A 20,848-nucleotide genomic window follows, 5' to 3' on the forward strand; every position below is an offset into this window, starting at 1 on the left:
TGCTTGAGTAAAAAACTCTGCTTTGCATTTCTCCTGATTATTACTATAATATATCAAATTATATTACTGTAATAAATCCCTGTTTGATACTGTAATATATCAAATAGAATTTAATTACTTAAAAAGGAATTCTTTTAAATTTCATTGAAATATATGTTCATTGAATTGTATATGCACATATATATCAAGTATTGCCTGATAAAGTTATATAGTAGCCAGAAAACTAGTTTTGAGATTCTCAAGGTAAAGAAAGAAAACAGTCCAAAGTATCTTCATGAAGAGTGCTTCCCTGGTGGCTCAGCAGTAAAAGAATCCACCTGCCAGTGCAGGAGACACAGGAGATCCATGGAGATGCAGGTTCGATCCCTGGGTTGGGAAGATCCCCTGGAGAAGGAAATGGCAACCCGATCCAGTATTTTTGCCTAGGAAGTCCCATGGACAGAGGAGCCCAGGGGGTTACAGTCCATGGGGTCATGAAAGAGTCAGACCTGACTTAAGTCACTCAACAACAATAAATCTTCATGAAGAAGGATGATATTCTTATTTAATAGTTTCCAAACATGAGAAACGCTGGGCTGGAAGAAACACAAGCTGGAATCAAGATTGCCGGGAGAAATATCAATAACTTCAGATATGCGGATGACGCCACCCTTATGGCAGAAAGTGAAGAGGAACTAAAAGCCTCTTGATGAAAGTGAAAGAGGAGAGTGAAAAAGTTGGCTTAAAGCTCAACATTCAGAAAACGAAGATCATGGCATCCGGTCCCATCACTTCATGGGAAATAGATGGGAAACAGTGTCAGACTTTATTTTTTGGGTCTCCAAAATGACTGCAGATGGTGATTGCAGCCATGAAATTAAAAGATGCTTACTCCTTGGAAGAAAAGTTATGACCAACCTAGATAGCATATTGAAAAGCAGAGACATTACTTTGCCAACAAAGGTCTGTGTAGTCAAGGCTATGGTTTTTCCAGTGGTCATGTAAGGATGAGAGAGTGGGATTGTGAAGAAAGCTAAGTGCCGAAGAATTGATGCTTTTGAACTGTGGTGTTGCAAAAGACTCTTGAGAGTCCCTTGGACTGCAAGGAGATCCAACCAGTCCATTCTAAAGGAGATTAGTCCTGGGTGTTCTTTGGGAGGAATGATGCTGAAGCTGAAACTCCAGTACTTTGGCCACCTCATGCGAAGAGTTGACTCATTGGAAAAGACCCTGATGCTGGGAGGGATTGGGGGCAGGAGGAGAAGGGGACGACCGAGGATGAGATGGCTAGATGGCATCACTGACTTGATGGACGTGAGTTTGAGGGAACTCTGGGAGTTGGTGATGGACAGGGAGGCCTGGTGTGCTGCAATTCATGGAGTCGCAGAGTCGGACACAACTGAGTGACTGAACTGAACTGAAACATTTAAGGTAAAACTAGGAAGTTCCGTTGTGTTTAAATGAAACAGATGGTATTATTCTTTAGGTGCCATAAATGTTATTTGTTCTCTAATCTTTAAAATGTATGAGAAAATACAATAATACTAAGTACTAATTAATACTCAGTGCTATGGATTTTAGGCTGGTAGGTTGATGTCATTTAAAAGTTTCTGTTGTTTATTGTTTAGTTGCTAAGTCATGTCTGACTTTTTGTGATCCCATGGACTGTAGCCATCCAGGCTTCTCTGTCCATGGGATTTCCCAGGCAAGAACCCTGGAGTGGGTTCCGGTTTCCTTCTCCAGGGGATCTTCCCTACCCAGGGATAGAATCTGTGTCTCCTGTGTCTTCTGCATTGGCAGGCAGATTCTTTACTGAGCCACCTGGGAAGAGAGACTGATAATCTGGAGAAAAAAAGATTTACTGATGAGAGCATTGTTTATGATGAATTATGTCAGTGATGTGCAGGAAGAATCTGAGGGGAAAGTTGGAAGTGAATGGACATGTCTCCTAGATGTAAGAGAAGCAATTGTAAACTTCTCAGTTAAGCAAATTTGTTTATTTAGAACCCATACTTTAAGGCAATATATTATTGTGCTTTACCTTAATTTTCTCATTTAGGAGTGATATACATCCAGAGAATTCCACAGTATCTTTATTTCAGCAGAAGAATTTGACACTTTTTCACCAGTTAAGTGATCATGATGAAATATTTGATAAATGTGAGTCCTTTGAGGTACAATCACAACTGGCCCAATTCAAGGTATATTGATTGTGGCTCTGACCAACTAAGTGAGCCTTATTTGGGCCAAGCCATTAGGCCCTCTTCTTGGCCTTGATTTATTCAACATTCTTATTAAAGGCAATAATGCATTCCAAAGTCTTGCTTATTAAATCTGTAGAAGATGTGAATCAAGATTATTTCAATAGATGGTAATGAGGATTTAAATTTGGTGAAAAGTCAAGGCACAATTAATTGGAAATAAATATTAGGACCTGCCATTTGATTAAAAAAAAATCAACTGCACTCAGCATGACTGGGTTAATATATTAAAAAATCTACAAAATTTTAAATGCTTACTTTGAATCAAATTGGTGATAAAATTGCTTAAAAATGTTGTCTTGGGCTGCATTAATAAAAGTGTTCTTTCTGATTTGGGGAGATAATAGCCATACTGGTCTCTTAGAAAAATAATCCATGCTCATTTTGGAAAAACTTAACGAGGAGCAAGAACAAACGTCCTACAATCCCACCAATTATATATGCACACTGATGCATGTAGTTTTTATAGATTTTGTAGTTGTGTTTTTTACTGAAATGACCTTGGTGACAACAGAAGTGTGTATCTATGTTCTTTGATCCTTAGATTTTGCTGAATATTAAAAGGCCTTCTCTCCGTAGAGAGTCCCAGTTAGGCCTTCATAGCCAGAAGGGCAGTTTCACTGGCATCACCTGGGAGCTTGTTAGAACTATAAATGGGGGCAGGCCAACTGGTTCAGAAACTGTAGGGGTTTGGTCTAGCACTTCTGTGTTTTAACAAGCCCTGCAGGTGATTCTAATCCAAGGAGAAGTTTGAGAACTGACCTGAGTTTAACCCTTTGATTTTTCAGTTAAGGAAGCTAAAATCTGAAGAAGCTGTCACAAATTAATTTGAGAAAGTACATACTAGAATCTTTCAGTGATTCCTAGGATGATGAGTCAGCCCTCTGGGGAGAACTGTTTATTGGGCTAATTACTAAGCAGTACTTGAAAGAATGCCAGGTGGAAACAAGTGATGGGGGGAGAGTGTTTAGCATTTCACTTAGCCTGGTGGACATCTTACAGCTCAATAGTAGACTTTGATTCATTGAAATTAAGTCTAAAAGAAGTTTGCTTGATCTAATAATGTTAAGCAAGTTTATGTGCCATCTAAGTAACTACTCCATTCCATCACTAAGGCTAATGAATATCTCTAGAGTGTGACCCTAGAGCTCTCATTTTAAAAGCACCTCACACTTAAGTTTGAGAACCACTAATACAGAAGATATCTTAAGTGGTTAAGAATAAAACCAGTCAGACTGGAACATTTTCAGTATCCTTTAACTTGGGTTACACAGAAAAAACTCAAAACAATTTGCCAATGTGTATATCAAAAAGCCAATAAAACAATAGGAAAGCATTAAAGTGATTTGAGACAGTAATTTCCTCATTATCAGGGGAGAAAAAAAAAGGAGGGGCAAAATCACTAGGCGGGCCAAGAGATCACAAATACAAGACTTGAAATAATAGATCTTGCTCTAAACTGCAAAGGCAGTCAGCTTTGACTTTCCATGGTACAAATAAAGGTCATGGACTTTATAATATCTCAGCAGTTGTCAGAAATTTCAGTTTTTAAAAATTACATGTGTGGAGTAGTCAGATTTAGGGGAAAAAAAATATACAATACAGAATAGTAACTGCAAGACCAAAATGGTCTACCTTGAATTTTTGTGGCATTTAACGTTTTCCAAGGTGCTTTCATATAAACTTTTATCCATGTAATAGCCCTGTGAGGAAGGAAAGTACCAGCAAAATCGTTTTTTAAACTTTAAATCCTTAGTAGATGAGGAAAAAAGTTGATAGACTCAGGAAAGTGATAAAAACGATTGTCACTGAAGAGTAGCACAGAGCAAGTGGGAAAAGCTGAAGGCCAGAGGATGGGCAAAGGAGAAAAGAACCGAGGCTAACCTGGCAGGGGAAACTGTTGATTGGCAAACAGGTGCAAAGAAGCTGGAGGGCAGGAAATTTGGGATTAGGAAACTGAAATTTATTTATCCAAAGAGGATGAATACGGTCAAAGATGAGAAAAATTAAAAGTGGGGCGCAGTTAAAGCTGCATGGGAGTTCAGTGGGGCTAATATTATCCCTCAGGCCCACTACCATAAGGTTGGGCCCCAGGTTGAGGATAACGCCGAGGAAAGTCGCTGAAGAAGCGGGCGGGAAGACCGCAGAGCCGGGTGGGCGTTCACGCCGGACTAACAAAGGCCGCGGGGTGCACTGCCCCAGCCACGCATCCTGCGGGGGCCGAAGGGTTAACCGCGAGCTCAACTCCCGCGCGCATCCCGGCCCCCACTCCCGCGGTCGCTAGGAGACGCCGGATGTGGGGGAGGGGCGGGCGGCGCGACCAAGGGTGGGAACCTTTTTCGGGCTCCCGGGGGTGGAGGGAGAGGAGCGCGCGTGCGCGCGCCGGGCCGGCCGTCGCCGCGGTGACCGTCCTCCGAGTCCATCGGCTCGCGCCCCGCCCCCGTTCCCGCTGCCCCCTCCCCTGTCGCGCGCTCAGGGGGTGTTTCTCGCTCCTCCCGGGTTGCCGCCGCCGTCGCCTCGGCTCCTCCTCTCCTAGTCTTGGGTTTCCCTGGCGCTACTGCCGCCGCTGCCTCTGCGGTCTGTATGAGGAGGAGGATGTGAAGATGGCGGAGCTGCAGATGCTGCTGGAGGAGGAAATCCCGGGGGGCCGCCGGGCCCTCTTCGACAGTTACACGAATCTGGAACGGGTGGCCGATTACTGCGAGAACAACTACATCCAGGTGCGACGCATCTGCCGGCCTGGGCGTGTTGGGCCTCTGGCTGCTGAGCGGCGCGTGGGGGACCCCCGGCCCGGGGGCCGCGCCTGGGGGCGTAGGGCACACGGGGCCGAGGCCGCAGCAGGGACACAGTGCAGCTGAGCAGGGGTAGAAGCAGGGTGGGAGCGGGAGAATGGGTGAGAATTCTCCGGTTGGAGGAAATTGTAGCTTTCAAGCATTTTTCAAAAGCCGTGAATCAGTTCTCGGTGCGGGGTGTGTGTGCGTGTGTGTGTCCCCGCCTCCTCTCTTCCCTCGGCCGCCTCCGCAATCGGTGCCGGTCAATTTTCGCGATGGCGGAGGAGGCGGAGAGTGGCATTTTCTATTTGACAGAATCCTACTCCCCCATATGGCAAGGATTTGGGGTTTAATGGGTCGCCCCCAATCTCTGGAGGATTTTTGAGGCGCTATATTGCTGCAAAGTAAAATGCCGTAGCTTTATATTCATTTGAATGTATCAAAAGCTCAGCGTGGTTTTTTTGCCTTGTTTTTAGGTTCTAACTGAGGATACAGTATAAGAGCAGCTGTCCCCCTTGTTGGAAGTTAATGCCAGTTTTCTTCTCTATGGAGAATGAGAAGCTGCATGATAATGGTTTATTCCCTTCTGCCACCCGCCTCCAAGCCCGTTAGAAATAGCTAATTTGCCTGCAGGGAAATTTTTTGTGATTATCTTTCAGAGAGAAATGGGAAATAATTCTCACGGTTTAAATTTTCCGTGATGGTTGGTTTGGCATCGGGACTCAGTGATAGCACTGTATGTTTGTGTATGAAGGCGGGGGGTATTGGGTGAGATGAAATTGAGCCTCTTCTGGAAGAAGCAAGATTATGTGATTAAAAACAATTCTTTTTAAAAAATTATTTGAAAGGATAGTTTAAGATGCACAGTTTGCAAAGTCAGCATCTTTTGTTTTCTTTATAGCTTATTCTGAATCATAGGTTCTACCTCCATCTTTTCCCTTCCCATTTAAATTCTCTTGGGATATAGGTGGAAATGGAAGCAATGTGTTAAATTGTTCCTTCACTATGGCCTTTTTTCCTTCTCCCACCTCCATCTCTCCAGGCATCTTTCCTAACATCAGCTATATTGGGAAGCATTCTCAAGTCTTGGTGTGAACCAAAGAAAAAAAAGGTGTTAAAATTTATAGGTTCATAAATTTTGTAAGGATCATATGGTTAATCAAGGATAGTGTTGTAAGATATTACTTGATTGGACATATCCTGAGCACTATATTTTCTTGTATGGAATATTTGTACTGGAGAATGAATCAGACATAATCCAAGGCTTTTCCCTCCAAAGAGAAAGTTGAAAGTATGGCCAGCAGGAAAAGATAGAGTGTGTCTTGGGTCAAAGGCTCATATAGACAGTACAGATGTCCATATTCATGGGGTGCTTTGCTGATACTGAGTGTGGTAGGAGAGAGTAAAAGGTTGAGATGCTTAGTTTTCACTAAATATATTTGAAAGTGTAATATGGCCTGGCATTGTTAAGAGTTGATAGGTAGCTAGTGTCTACAGAATTTCATTGTATAGTTAGTGGGAAGGCTGATCTTTAGCAGATGAATTCCATTTTGAGCGTCAGTTTATATTCTTAATGGGCTGCAGGTGGGAAGAAGGACTGGAGGAAACTATGCTATCCTCACTCTGGAAATTCAGAGTCTCTAGGAGAGGCAAATTAAAAGGACTGAAGTAGTCGTTACAATTCCTTGTGCAACATATGGGAAAGAGTTACAGGTCTCAGAAGAGAAACAGGGTGGAAAGTGATTGGGTTGCAGTTATCACTGCTAATTTTTTTTAAAAAAGTTCTCTTTGTTTGGAAGATAATTTTTATTGTAATTTGAAGGTATAGTTCCTCTTAGGTTGCAGTTGTTACCTAAAGGTAAAAGTACCTGAGTTGATAAAGCTGAGAGAGTGAAGCGATCAACCATTGTCATCACTATATTCCTTGCGGTTCAAAGGAGAAGAATGTTGCTGCCATCATTTGTCTTAGCGGTGGGACTCAGAATTTAATGCGGTGTTTTAAAATTCAGAATATAAGTGCTGATTAATAGAAATGGATTTGGATTTTAAAATACCTTGTTTCTTCAATTTAGAACCTAAAATAGGTGCTATTAGGATCCAGTGGGTATATTATTGGCGTTCTCTCAACAGATGACAACTCGTACATGATTTGTTTGTAGTAAAGTTGATAAATAGAACATGGTGATAGTGGATTTGTGCTGACTCAGCTGCACATTTGGCTGGCTCTTCCTGTAACCATCGAACTGACCAGCAGGGCTTCTGATGCAGCCTGTGACCCTGCAATAGATGCAAGTCAATTAGTGATCTGATGGTCAGGTTAGCCTTATTATAGCAACATGTCCTAACCACTAGCTCAAGTTAACTTCACCTGACACTCATTTTATTTTGTGCAAGGACAGTTTTTGCCTGTAAAGCAGGAAAAAGACATTTATTGATAGGTAACATGATAAGGTTCTTTGCTCAGCATCCTTAAATGCCTGGTTTTATGCATGAGAATATAAAAATAAGATAATATTCTAAATGTGGATTACATTTAGTGTAAAAATAGAGGAAAGGAAGAAAAATGGTGGTGTCCTTCTGAAAAGGCATACTGTTTAAATTGTGCTTTAGAAATGTTATCTTTTGGCATTAAGAGTGATCAAATATCGCCTGTATTAACACACACAAAATTACCGAAGGGTTTAAGTGGTAGTTTCCAAGGTTACTAGCCTAGTTTACATTATAAATTTAAAAATCATCTTTAATAGAAAAAAAGAAATTAGATGATTTTGTTTTATTTCAATCTCTAGTAAAAAGTGATTGTCAAAATATTTTTCTAAAATGAGATGAAGAAAGTTTTTAACTACAATTTCCTCTCTTCCTGATTGACTATTTCTTTCCTGTAAAAAAAGGACTTTAGTTACTGTTTAATTTTTTGGAGGTATATAACACTTCAGTTTTTTCTTCATTTATAAACATTGATTCCTAATCTAGTAAGTGTCCAGAAACTTTTAAACTGTTTTGATTAACTTGGATCTATGTGTTTATAAATGAAGAACATTATAATAATATGGATTGCTTTACTGTTTTGGTAGATGAAATAAGATTACATTTTCACTTTGCTAAGGTAAGTCTGGAAAACTAACTTGTTCATTTTTATATTTTTCCTTTTGTTAGACAAAAAAAGTTACTGCTTTTTGTGAATGATAATTCACATACATATATAGTAAAATCCCATTGTCTATTACTCAGATTAAGAACAAAGTCATCCAATAAAATAGCTTTGCTCAGAAGAATAGAAACTGAGAATTTGCTTTGTTTTATCTGAAATATTTCTTTGTTTTGAATAACAGGAAAGATGTCATTCATTTTCCTCTGTCAACAAGGATACTCAGAGTTTGTTAAAAATTTCAGGGAAGATTTATAAGGGGATAGTAGAATCATAGCTTACTAGTTAGTTTCATTAAAAATTAGTTACTGAAATGATACAAATATTTAAAATTCTTAATAAAAATCATGCTCATTGTTGAAACATTATTCAGTTCAGTTCAGTCTCTCAGTTGTGTCCAGTTCTTTGTGACCCCATGGACTGCAGCACACCAGGCCTCCCTGTCCATCACCAACTCCCGGAGCCTACTCAAACTATGTTCATTGAATTGGTTATGCTATCAAACCATCTCATCCTCTGTCGTCCCTTTCTCCTCCCGCCTTCAATCTTTCCCAGCATCAGGGTCTTTTCCAATGAGTTCTTCGCATCAGGTGGCCAAAGTATTGGACTTTCAGCTGTAGCATCAGTCTTTCCAGTGAATATTCAAGACTGATTTCCTTTAGGATGGACTGGTTGGATCTCCTTGCAGTCCAAGGGACTTCTCAAGAGTCTTCTCCAACACTGTAGTTCAAAAGCATAAATTCTTCGGCACTCAACTTTCTTTATAGTCCAACTCTTACATCCATACAAGACTACTGGAAAAACAATAGCTTTGACTAGATGGACTTTTGTTGGCAAAGTAATGTCTTTTAAGAAGGAAGAAACATAAAATTGTCTAATCATTTTGAATATATAGCTGGGATTTATAATTTTAAATCTTTTTATACACATGTGTATCATATATTTTTAAAATATTAGGTTCATGTTCTTTATTACCTTTATACCTTGATATATTTTTTTAACTTTTTATTTTGTATCGGAGAAGGCAAAGGCACCCCACTCCAGTACTCTTGCCTGGAAAATCCCATGGACGGAGGAGCCTGGAAGGCTGCAGTCCATAGGGTCACTGAGGGTTGGACACGACTGAGCGACTTCACTTTCACTTTTCATTTTCATGCATTGGAGAAGGAAATGGCAACCCACTCCAGTGTTCTTGCCTGGAGAATCCCAGGGACAGGGGAGCCTGGTGGGCTGCCGTCTATGGGGTCGCACAGAGTCGGGGACGACTGAAGCAACTTAGCAGCAGCAGCAGCAGCAGTGTCGTGATAGTTTCAGGTGAACAGTGAAGGGAATCAGGCATACATGCATCCATTCTCCCCTAAACTCTCCTCCCATCCAGGTTGCCACATAACATTGAGCAGAGTTTCATGAGCTATACAGTAGATCCTTGTTGGTTATCCTTTTTAAATATAGCAGCGTGTACATGTCCATCCCAAACTCCCTAACTGTTCTTTTCCCCCCATCTCCTGTCACCATCCAAAGTTTGTTTTCTTAAGTCTGTCTCTTTTTTAAGTTCATTAGTATAATTTCTTTTTAGATTCCACATACAAGGGATGTCATACGATATTTCCCCTTCTCTGTGTGACTTACTTCACTCAGTATGACAACCTCTGGGTCCATCCAGTTCAGTTCAGTTCAGTCGCTCAGTGGTGTCCGACTCTTTGCGACCCCGAGAATCGCAGCACGCCAGGCCTCCCTGTCCATCACCATCTCCCGGAGTTCACTCAGACTCACGTTCATTGAGTCCATGATGCCATCCAGCCATCTCATCCTCTGTTGTCCCCTTCTCCTCCTGCCCCCAATCCCTCCCAGCATCAGAGTCTTTTCCAATGAGTCAACTCTTCATGTGAGGTGGCCAAAGTACTGGAGTTTCAGCTTTAGGATCATTCCTTCCAAAGAAATCCCAGGGCTGATCTCCTTTGGAATGGACTGGTTGGATCTCCTTGCAGTCCAAGGGACTCTCAAGAGTCTTCTCCAACATCACACTTCAAAAGCACCAATTCTTTGGTGCTCAGCCCTCCTCACAGTCCAACTCTCACATCCATACATGACCACAGGAAAAATGATAGCCTTGACTAGATGGACCTTAGTCGGCAAAGTAATGTCTCTGCTTTTGAATATACTATCTAGGTTGGTCATAACCTTTTTTCCAAGGAGTAAACGTCTTAATTTCATGGCTGCAGTCACCATCTGCAGTGATTTTGGAGCCCAAAAAAATAAAGTCTGACACTGATTCCACTGTTTCCCCAGATGGGACCAGATGCCATGATCTTTGTTTTCTGAATGTTGAGCTTTAAGCCAACTTTTTCACTCTCCTCTTTCACTTTCATCAAGAGGCTTTTTAGCTCCTCTTCACTTTCTTCCATAAGGGTGGTGTCATCTGCATATCTGAGGTTATTGATATTTCTCCCGGCAATCTTGATTCCAGCTTGTGCTTCTTCCAGTCCGGCGTTCCTCATGATGTTCTATCTTCTCATGATAGAAGTTAAATAAGCAAGGTGACAATATACAGCCTTGACGTCCTCCTTTTCCTATTTGGAACCAGTCTGTTGTTCCGTGTCCAGTTCTAACTGTTGCTTCCTGACCTGCATATAAGTTTCTCAAGAGGCAGGTCAGGTGGTCTGTATTCCCATCTCTTTCAGAATTTTCCACAGTTTATTGTGATCCACACAGTCAAAAAGGCTTTGGCATAGTCAGTAAAGCAGAAATAGATGTTTTTCTGGAACTCTCCTGCTTTTTTGATGATCCAGCAGATGTTGGCAATTTGATCTCTGGTTCCTCTGCCTTTTCTAAAACCAGCTTGAACATCAGGGAGTTCACGGTTCACGTATTGCCGAAGCCTGGCTTGGAGAATTCTGAGCATTACTTTACTAGCATGTGAGATGAGTGCAATTGTGCGGTAGTTTGAGCATTCTTTGACATTGCCTTTCTTTGGGATTGGAATGAAAACTGACCTTTTCCAGTCCTGTGGCCACTGCTGAGTTTTCCAAACTTGCTGGCATATTGAGTGCAGCACTTTCATAGCATCATCTTTCAGGATTTGAAATAGCTCCACTGGAATTCCATCACCTCCACTAGCTTTGTTCGTAGTGATGCTTTCTAAGGCCCACTTGACTTCACATTCCAAGATGTCTGGCTCTAGATTAGTGATCATATCATCATGATTATCTGGGTCATGAAGATCTGTTTTGTACAGTTCTTCTGTGTATTCTTGCCACCTCTTCTTAATATCTTCTGCTTCTGTTAGGTCCAGACCATTTCTGTCCTTTACTGTGCCCATCTTTGCATGAAATGTTCCCTTGGTATCTCTGATTTTCTTGAAGAGATCTCTAGTCTTTCCCATTCTGTTGTTTTCCTCTATTTCTTTGCATTGATTGCTGAAGAAGGCTTTCTTATCTCTTCTTGCTATTCTTTGGAACTCTGCATTCAGATGCTTATATCTTTCCTTTTCTCCTTTGTTTTTCGCCTCTCTTCTTTTCACAGCTATTTGTAAGGCCTCCCCAGACAGCCATTTTGCTTTTTTGCATTTCTTTTCCATGGGGATGGTCTTGATCCCTGTCTCCTGTACAATGTCACGAACCTCATTCCATAGTTCATCAGGCACTCTATCTATCAGATCTAGGCCCTTAAATCTATTTCTCACTTCCACTGTATAATCATAAGGGATTTGATTTAGGTCATACCTGAATGGTCTAGTGGTTTTCCCTACTTTCTTCCATTTGAGTCTGAATTTGGCAATAAGGAGTTCATGATCTGAGCCACAGTCAGCTCCTGGTCTTGTTTTTGTTGACTGTGTAGAGCTTCTCTATCTTTGGCTGCAAAGAATATAATCAGTCTAATTTTGGTGTTGACCATCTGGTGATGTCCATGTGTAGAGTCTTCTCTTGTGTTGTGGAAGAGGGTGTTTGCTATGACCAGTGCATTTTCTTGGCAAAACTCTATTAGTCTTTGTCCTGCTTCATTCCGCATTCCAAGGCCAAATTTGCCTGTTACTCCAGGTGTTTCTTGACTTCCTACTTTTGCATTCCAGGTCCCTATAATGAAAAGGACATCTTTTTGGGGTGTTAGTTCTAGAAGGTCTTGTAGGTCTTCATAAAACCGTTCAACTTCAGCTTCTTCAGCATTACTGGTTGGGGCATAGACTTGGATAACTGTGATATTGAATGGTTTGCCTTGGAGACGAACAGAGATCATTCTGTCGTTTTGCAAATGGCGTTATTTCATTCTTTTTTAATGGCTGAGTAATACTGCCTTGTATGTATGTACCACATCTTCTCTATCCATCCCTCTGTCCATGGACGTTTAGGTTGCTTCCATGTCTTGGCTACTGTAAACAGTGTTGCAGTGAATATTAGGGTGTGTTATACCTTGCTTTAAAAAGAAACTTTTCATGGTGCTAGTCATGACTTTGTCTTTTATGAATGGTCATAGAGTATACAGAAAGGAGGTTTGTATTTGTGTTTAACTTCTATTTGTTCTCACAAATAGAGAAATCTTAAAAGTGCCTAGAATGAAAGAGGATACAGAGTAGAAATTTGAGGACTGGTGTTTACATCCTTTCCTTGACTTTTGTTTTTCACCTCCACAGAGAGGGGTGAACCATGTAGGTGAACATCAGGCTGAATTAGGGAGATCAAATTTCCCTAGATTGAGGTGTGTAATGTATAGTGTGTGATAGATTTGCTTCATTCAGGGTCTTCTTTCATCTCCCAGAGAATCTGCTGTTGAGTTGCTAAGTTGTGTCTGACACTTTTGCAACCCATGAACTGTAGCCTGCCACGCTTCTCTGCTCATGGGATTTCCCAGTCAAGAATACTGGAGTGGGTTGCTGTTTCCTTCTTCAGGGGATCTTTGCAACCCAGGGATTACCCGTGTCTCTTGCATCAGCAGGTGGCGGGTTTTACCACTGAGCCATCTGAGAAGCCCTCTCCCACAGAATAGTTTATAACCAAATAGACTTACTTATGTGTAGAATATATAGAGGAGATATTTTTGATGTTGAGATCCTTTGGATTGTTACTTACGTTTTAAAATGTAAAGAATTTTAATAACATGCAGTGGCAGTGTGTGTAAATGTAATCTTTTGTGGATAAAGAGAAGTATATTGAAAATTAGATTATTTGCAGACTTTTAATAGCTTATAAAGTGAAAGTCGCTCAGTCATGTCCGACTGAATTCTCCAGGCTAGAATACTAGAGTGGGTACGCGTTCCCTTCTCCAGGGGATTTTTCCAACCCAGGGATTGAACCCAGGTCTCCCGCATTGGAGGCAGATTCTTTACCAGCTGAGCCACTAGGGAAGCCCCTAGTGGGAAGACTCACTTAATGAAGTAGCAAATGGAATGACACCTACTTTGAATTTTTCATTTATTTTATGATCCTTGTCCAGGTATAAAGCTTCCAGAGGATAGATTTATATCTTGAAAGTTTTTTTTATATCCTTTCATTAGCCATAGGATATTGGAGACACTAATTAAGAGTCAATGAATGTCAGAAATACATACTGCAATATACTAGAATACTTTTATAGACTGGAAGTAAATTACCTCTAAACTTGCCTTGGAAGTTTTTCCCTATTAGATACTGTAAGCAGCATTTATATTCTCTTGGCATTACTATACTGTCATTACCTTGTAGGGATTAGAGTTTTACTTTTTATTCATATACAAGTAACATACTTAGATGTAGAAATTTTGGACTACAAAGCAGCTTCATCTTGAATCATTTACAATACATATTTTTCAATTTGATTTTTAAAGTTAGGTTTATTGAAGTGTAATACACATTGAATACAATTCACCTGTTTTAGGTAAAAAGGCTGTCAATTTTGACAAACATATAACCACCATGATATAAATTTTTTTCTAGTTTTAGCCAGTGATGATGATAGTGATAACATTTGCAAATGGGTTTTGGTGGGACATACGTCTTTATCTCACTTGGGTGAATTTAAGGAATGGTCCCCATGATGGCCCCCTGGTGGCCTAGCATGTATCCACATGGGTCACATGGAAGGCTTGAAGTGCAGGTGATCTGACTCTTGCCAGAGCACCCGGTGTACTTGGGAAGCTTGGGAGGAGCTCCTAGTAGGCTGCTTTCTCTCATTTCCCTGTCTCCCACATGATACAGTTTTTCATCAGCCCCTGGTTCGGATGAGATGAGGCTTTCTGTTGCATCCTCTCAGGCCACAGCTGTGGCTGTAAAACTTCATGCTGTAGTATGGCGTTGATTCCTCCCTCACCACAGGCTTATGGCATCCATGTTGTAATCATATGGCCCCTTGTGTTTGGGTGTGGCTCTGCACAAGGACCTCAACTTTTGCTACTTATTCTTTACTCTTAATGTAAGTACACAGCTTTCTGAATCTAATAAGAGCTTGTCAGGGCTGGAGCAGGTCAAGTCTTCCCTTGCCTTTGCTTGACAGCAAATATTTATAATCCTGGTTTTATAGGGTGATATGGCAAACAGATGTTTAACTTTATTTAAAGTGCTGAACTCTTTTCCAAAATGATGGTACTAGTTTGCATTCTTGCCAGCAAAGTATCAGTCGCTCTTCTTCCTTGTCAGTACTTGGTTTTGTCAGGTTTTAAAATTTTAGCTATTGTGATAGGTGTTAGTGTTGTCACGTTTTGTTCATTTTGCATTTTCTCAGTGACTAATGATGTCAAGCATTTTTTCCTGTGGTTATTTACCATCTTTATATCATCTTTGGCGAAATATGTGTCCAGATCTGTTTAAACTTTTTTAAATTGTTTTGAGAATTTTTTAATGTATTCTGTGTACAAATACTTATTAGATAAATATTCTGCAAATAATTTCTCCTAGTATGTGTCTTGTCTTTGCATTTTAAGTGTCTTTAACAGAGCATAAGTTTTATGTATTTGAAGCTGATATATCAACTTCTTTTTTGGTTAATAATTTTGCCTAATCTAAAATCACAAAGATCTCTCCTATTTTTTTCTAGACACTTTGTAGTTTCTGATCTTACAGTTAAGTATATGATCCACTTATAATTAATTTATCTATAGGAAGTGAAGTATGTCAAGATTTGTTTTTTGCAAATTGTTACCTAATTCCTTAGGAACCGTTTGAGGAAAAGATTCTTTTCTCCATTCTATTCCCTTGGCATCTTGTTGAAATCAGTTGACCATATGTGTCTGGGTATATTTTGAACTCCATTTTGTTCCTTTAATGCATACATATCAGTATATATACTTTGTATCATATTGTAGCTTTGTAGTAAGTCTTGAAATCAGGTGGTATGAATCTTATAGTTTGTTCTTTATCAGATTTGTTTTCGCTTTTCTAGGTTCTTTGGTTTCTCAGTAAATGTTTTAGAGTCAACTTGTTAATTTCTGCAAACCTGCTGGGGTTTTAATGGAATTGCACTGAATCTGTAGATATTTTGGGGCAATTTATACTTTTGACCGTACTGAGTCCTCCAGTCTGTGGACTTGGCATTTCTGTTTAAGTATTCTTTGATTTAGCTAGTCATTTTAGTGATTATAATACTGATTTTGCACATTATCTTCCATATCCCTAATTATTTAATGATTTTTATACTGTAATAAATAGTTAACGTTTTATAAAATCTTGGTTTGCAGTTGTTCATTACTAGTGTATAGAAATAAGACTGACTTGTATATTGCCCTTTTATTCTGTGAGCTTGCTAAATTTACATGCTAAACATAGTAGCTTTTTTTTTTTTTTTAAGATTCTTTGGAATTTTTTGAATGTAGGTAATCATGTCATCAGGAAATGAAGCTAGTTTTATTTCTTCCTTTCCAGTCTTTGTTTTATTTATCTTTCTTGCCTTATGGCACTGGCTGGGACCTCCAATATGATCTTGAACAGGCGTAGTGAGAGTTCATGTCCTTCACTTGTTCTCAGTCTTAGAGGGAAAGTGGCCAGTCTTTCACCGTTAACTATGTTATTAGCTGTAAGTTTTAGTGCATGTCCTTTATCAGGTGCGGGAAGTTCTCTTATTCTTAGTTTGCTCAGAATATCTTTTAAAATCAGGATTGATTTCATATTATGTTATATGCTTTTTTTTCCTGCATCTTTTGAGATGCTCAGTTTATTTTCAGTCTTAATAAGGTAAATGACATCGTTTGATTGTACTATGGGTTTTGTAAAAATTTGCACTTAGAGGAAGTTTGATTAGTGAGGTGATGTGCATTCTGAGTTATATAATGTCTAGGAATTTGCTATAATCAGTAAGCTTGGTCAAACAGGTATATACTGTATATTAGCTGCTACTATTCTATGTGCTTTGTGTATGCAAAAGGACTTTATAAAGGCTGAATGCATTGTTATTTTAAAGACCTTAAATTTATTTTCATATTGAGAGCATTAAAATAGCTACAAAACCCTGAAAATATGATGTAGGTTATTTTAAATTATAATTTTGCCAGTTAAATAGTGTTGTACATAGTAAAGATAATTTTAGTGGCCGTGTGACTGAGAAATTAACCTCTCTGTCTCAGTTGTTAACTGTAAGGTGTTAGAATTATAGCAGCTATTTCATAGGGTAGTTGTGAAGACTCAATGAGATAATACAGCTAAAATAGTACATGTCTAATCAAATTTAAGGCTATTAATTTTTAAGATGCTCTATATTATGTGCCACTAACTTAATGAACATTGCCACTTAAACACTTAAAATACAGCTACTTAACCCTCATGATGCGTTTCAGTTTTGGTAATGTTAAAATATGAAAAACTATTCATACTACAATCAGTGAAACATGGTTTATCATTATTGATGTATATTGTAGACTTACATGATTTATTTTTGTCATTTTTTTTTTAAACACAGCTCTTTTGGGAGCACGTCTTATAATGGTTACTTTCTTTTTTTAAGATTTTTGATAGGATGAGATGCAAGATTTCCATGCTAATTTCATTTGTCTTATTGTACTGCAGCTGTACTATGGTTGAATTTTTCTGGTTAAGCAGAATTTCATAGCTTTTACAACTAAACTGCATTATGTAAAGTTATACTTCACATTCACAGATGCATAATTAGTTCATTTTAATTTTCTGGAAATTGTGACAAACTATGAATACTTATGGATGTCCTGGGTTAAAGTACTTTGTTTCCAAACTTAATTGCTTTAGAGTGATACTTCTTGACTTTTTTTTACACCTCATGCCTTCTTTTGATAGAGACGAAAATCAGCCAGGCACCTTCTCTTAACTAGTTTATGGTTATATGTTGACTTAGAACATAACCGCCATAACTTTCAACATTTCTAGCAATTTGCTAAGATGAAGGAATTTACATGAGTTAGGCCTTCTAGAGTAAATATCTATCAAGGTAACAAATTCTGCAAAGTTCAGAGGTTCAGAGCTGAGTCTTCAGATTACATATGACAAAATACTATGATTTAGCTTAAGACCACCGTTGCTCTTGGGCTTCCCTGATGGCTCAAATGGTAAAGAATCTACCCAGGCCAGAATACTGGAGTGGGTAGCCTTTCCCTTCTCCAGGGGATCTTCCCAATCCAGGAATCGAACCCAGGTCTCCCGCATTGCAGGGAGATTCTTTACCAGCTGAGCCACCAGGGAAGCCCGCAGTGCAGGAGACTGGGATTCAGGCCCTGGGTTGGGAAGATTCCCTGGAGAAGGAACTGGCAACACACTCCAGTATTCTTGCCCGGAGAACCCTGTGAACAGAGGAGCCTGGTGGGTGACAGTTTGTGGGGTCACAAAGAGTTGGACATGACTGAGCAACTAATACACGCATGCACGCATGCACACACACACTTGCTCTTATTTTGAAGTAGATGGATGAAGACATTTATTTTAAATACTAATACTAAGGTATTTAACTTGACACTATACCTTTTGAGTGTACAACCTTATATGGTTTTAAAAGGTATTTTCAAAGTCAGATGAAAATTGGTTATATAAAAATTCTGATACATGTAGTTTTTGATTTCTAAATACTTAAACTGTTGCATCTACGTTAATTTCCTATTGCTGCTATAACAAATTATCAAAAACTTAGCATCTTAAAGTACCATGAACTTATTATTTAATAGTTCTGGAGGTCAGAAGTCTGAAATGGGTCACAAGAGCTGTGTTTCATTCTGGAAGCTGTAGGGAGGAGTCCATTTCCTTACCTTTCCCAGCTTTTCGAGGCTGCCCACATTCTTTAGTCCGTGGCCCTCTTTCAGCTCCCAGGGTAGCAATGGCACCGCTCAGACCCTGCTTCCATTTTCACGTCTCTTACTGTCCCCCTGCTTCCATCATCGCTTCCCCTTCTCTTCCTCTTGCTTCTTTTGCCCTGTTGCCTTCTCTGATCCTGATCCTCTCTCCCTCTTATAAAGTCCTTGTTAATACATTGGTTCCAGTCACATAACCTTCCGGAGAAGGAGATGGCACCCCACTGCAGTACTCTTGCCTGGAGAATCCCATGGACGGAGGAGCCTGGTGGGCTGCAGTCCATGGGGTTGCTAAGAGCTGGACACAAGTGAGCAACTTCACTTTGACTTTTCACTTTCATGCATTGGAGAAGGAAATGGCAACCCACCCCAGTGTTCTTGCCTGGAGAATCCCAGGGACGGGTGAGCCTGGTGGGCTGCTGTCTATGGAGTCAGACACGACTGAAGCGACTTAGGATCAGCAGCATAACCTTCCCATCTCAGGATCTTAACTTTTCATTTGCAGAGTCCCTTTTGCCACGTCAGGTAACATATTCACAGATTCCAGGGATTAGGATGTGATCATCTGTGAAAGGGCCGCTATTCAGCCTACCACAGTATTTGAACATAGCTTCTCCTGTAGCCATTCCTCTATCAGTAAATGATAGCTCTGACTTCTTAATACTGAAACCAAAAACCTTAGTATCACCATTGACTTCTCTTTAGCAATAACAAGTAGTTCTGTCTTCATATTCCTGGATCTGACTACTCTTCACTGCCTCTCCTGATAACATCCTGGTCCCAGTCGCCATTATCCCTTACTTAGTTTATAGCAGTAGCCTTTCAGCTAGTCTTGGAATAGCAGCCAGAATGAGCTTTTCAAAATCTAAATCAAACGATATCACTGTTCTGTTGAAAACCTAGGGACTTCTCAGTGTAAGAACCAGAATCTTTAAAATTGCATGCAGGGCACAGATGATCTAGTTTCTGGTTTTGATTTGTCTGCCTTTCCTTTGCTCATTCTGGTCCAACCACTTTGACTGGTGTCCCTTTTTTTCTTTTTCTTTTTTTAAATATTTCTTTGGCTATGCTGAATCTTAGTTGCAGTACACGGGGTCTTTGGTTGCTGCATGTGGGATCTAGTTCCCTAACGAGGGACCAGACTTGGGGCCCCTTGCGCTGGGAGCATGGGAGCGTTAGCCCCTGGACCACCAGGGAAGTTCCTTGGCCTCTTTTTCTTGAACATACCAGGCCTACTTCTTCCTTAGGACTTTTTCAGTTTGCATTTACTGTGACTGAATATTTTACCTCTTTTAGGCTTTTGCTCAAATGTCTTCTTGATTTCTTCCTGATCTGTGTAAAATTGTAACATATTCCCTGCCCTTTGTTCACACTCCTCTTTGCTTGTACTTTTCTTTCCATATTTATTTTTATTGATATTACTTATAACTTAACAAACAGTATATTTATTTATATCTTTCTCTTTCCTGATAACTTAGTTGGTAAAGAATCTGCCTGCAAAGCAGGAGATCCTAGGGATAGGCTACCAACTCCAGTATTCTTGGGCTTCCCTTGTGGCTCAGCAGGTAGAGAATCCACCTGCAATGTGGGACACCTGGGTTCAATCCCTGGGTTGGGAAGATCCCCTGGAGAAGGGAAAGGCTACCCACTCCAGTATTCTGGCCTAGAGAATTCATGGACTCCATAGTCCATGGAGTCCCAAAGGGTTGGACACGACTGAATGACTTTCACTTTCTGGCATGTGAGTGATATAGTAAGGCGGGGAGTTTTGCCTCTTTCACTGCCAGCATATGGAACAGTGCCGTATAGGCATTCAATTAATATTCAGTATTTGTTAAGTGAATAAATCAGGTGTCTTCTGGTAAGCAGTATAAAATATATATTTGAGAGAAGTGAAATAAATTACTTTCCTAAAGTTGAAGAGGTTGTAGATTTATGTACGTGTAAGTGAAATTGGTGCATACTTCTCATTTGTCCAGCATATTTAATGTAAATACGACTGACAGAGTTGACAGTACTATTTCAGACAGGCTTCTCTGGCAGCACAGATGTTAAAGAATCCACCTGCAATGCAGGAGACCTGGGTTTGATCCCTGGGTCTGGAAGATTTCCTGGAGAAGGGAATGGCAATGCACTCCAAGTATTCTTGCCTGGAGAATCCCACGGACAGAGAAGCCTGGCAGGCTACAGTCCATGGTGTTGCAAAGAATTGGACAGAACTGAGCAGCTAAGCACACATGCACACATTTCAAACACTGCTGGTACTGTAGAGTTAATTCAGTTAAATTCCTTTTACTTTGTTGTTGTTCAGTCGCTCAGTCATGTCTGTCTCTTTGCAGCTCCATGGACTGTAGCACGTCAGGCTTCCCTGCCCTTTGCAATCACCCAGAGTTTGCTCAGACTCCTGTCTGTTGACTCAGTGAGGCCATCCAACCACGTCATCCTTTGTCGTCCCCTTCTCCTCCTGCCTTCAATCTTTGCC

General features: G+C 40.2%; 1 protein-coding gene across 19 annotated transcripts in view; it reads left to right on the forward strand.

The window, feature by feature from the left end:
* The first annotated feature begins 4,805 nt into the window (after nt 1–4,805).
* ABI2 (abl interactor 2) overlaps nt 4,806–20,848 on the forward strand; it is a 104,142-nt gene continuing 88,099 nt past the window's right edge. For all 19 annotated transcript variants that reach the window (XM_012143218.5, XM_042244989.2, XM_012143238.5 and 16 more), the window contains exon 1: nt 4,806–4,960. In XM_012143218.5, the coding sequence (XP_011998608.1) occupies nt 4,844–4,960 (117 nt within the window). In that variant the 5' untranslated portion in view covers nt 4,806–4,843. The remainder of the gene's footprint in view (nt 4,961–20,848) is intronic.

The sequence above is a fragment of the Ovis aries genome, chromosome 2 (assembly GCF_016772045.2).
Source record: "Ovis aries strain OAR_USU_Benz2616 breed Rambouillet chromosome 2, ARS-UI_Ramb_v3.0, whole genome shotgun sequence".
In the NCBI taxonomy this organism is placed as follows: Eukaryota; Metazoa; Chordata; class Mammalia; order Artiodactyla; family Bovidae; genus Ovis; species Ovis aries.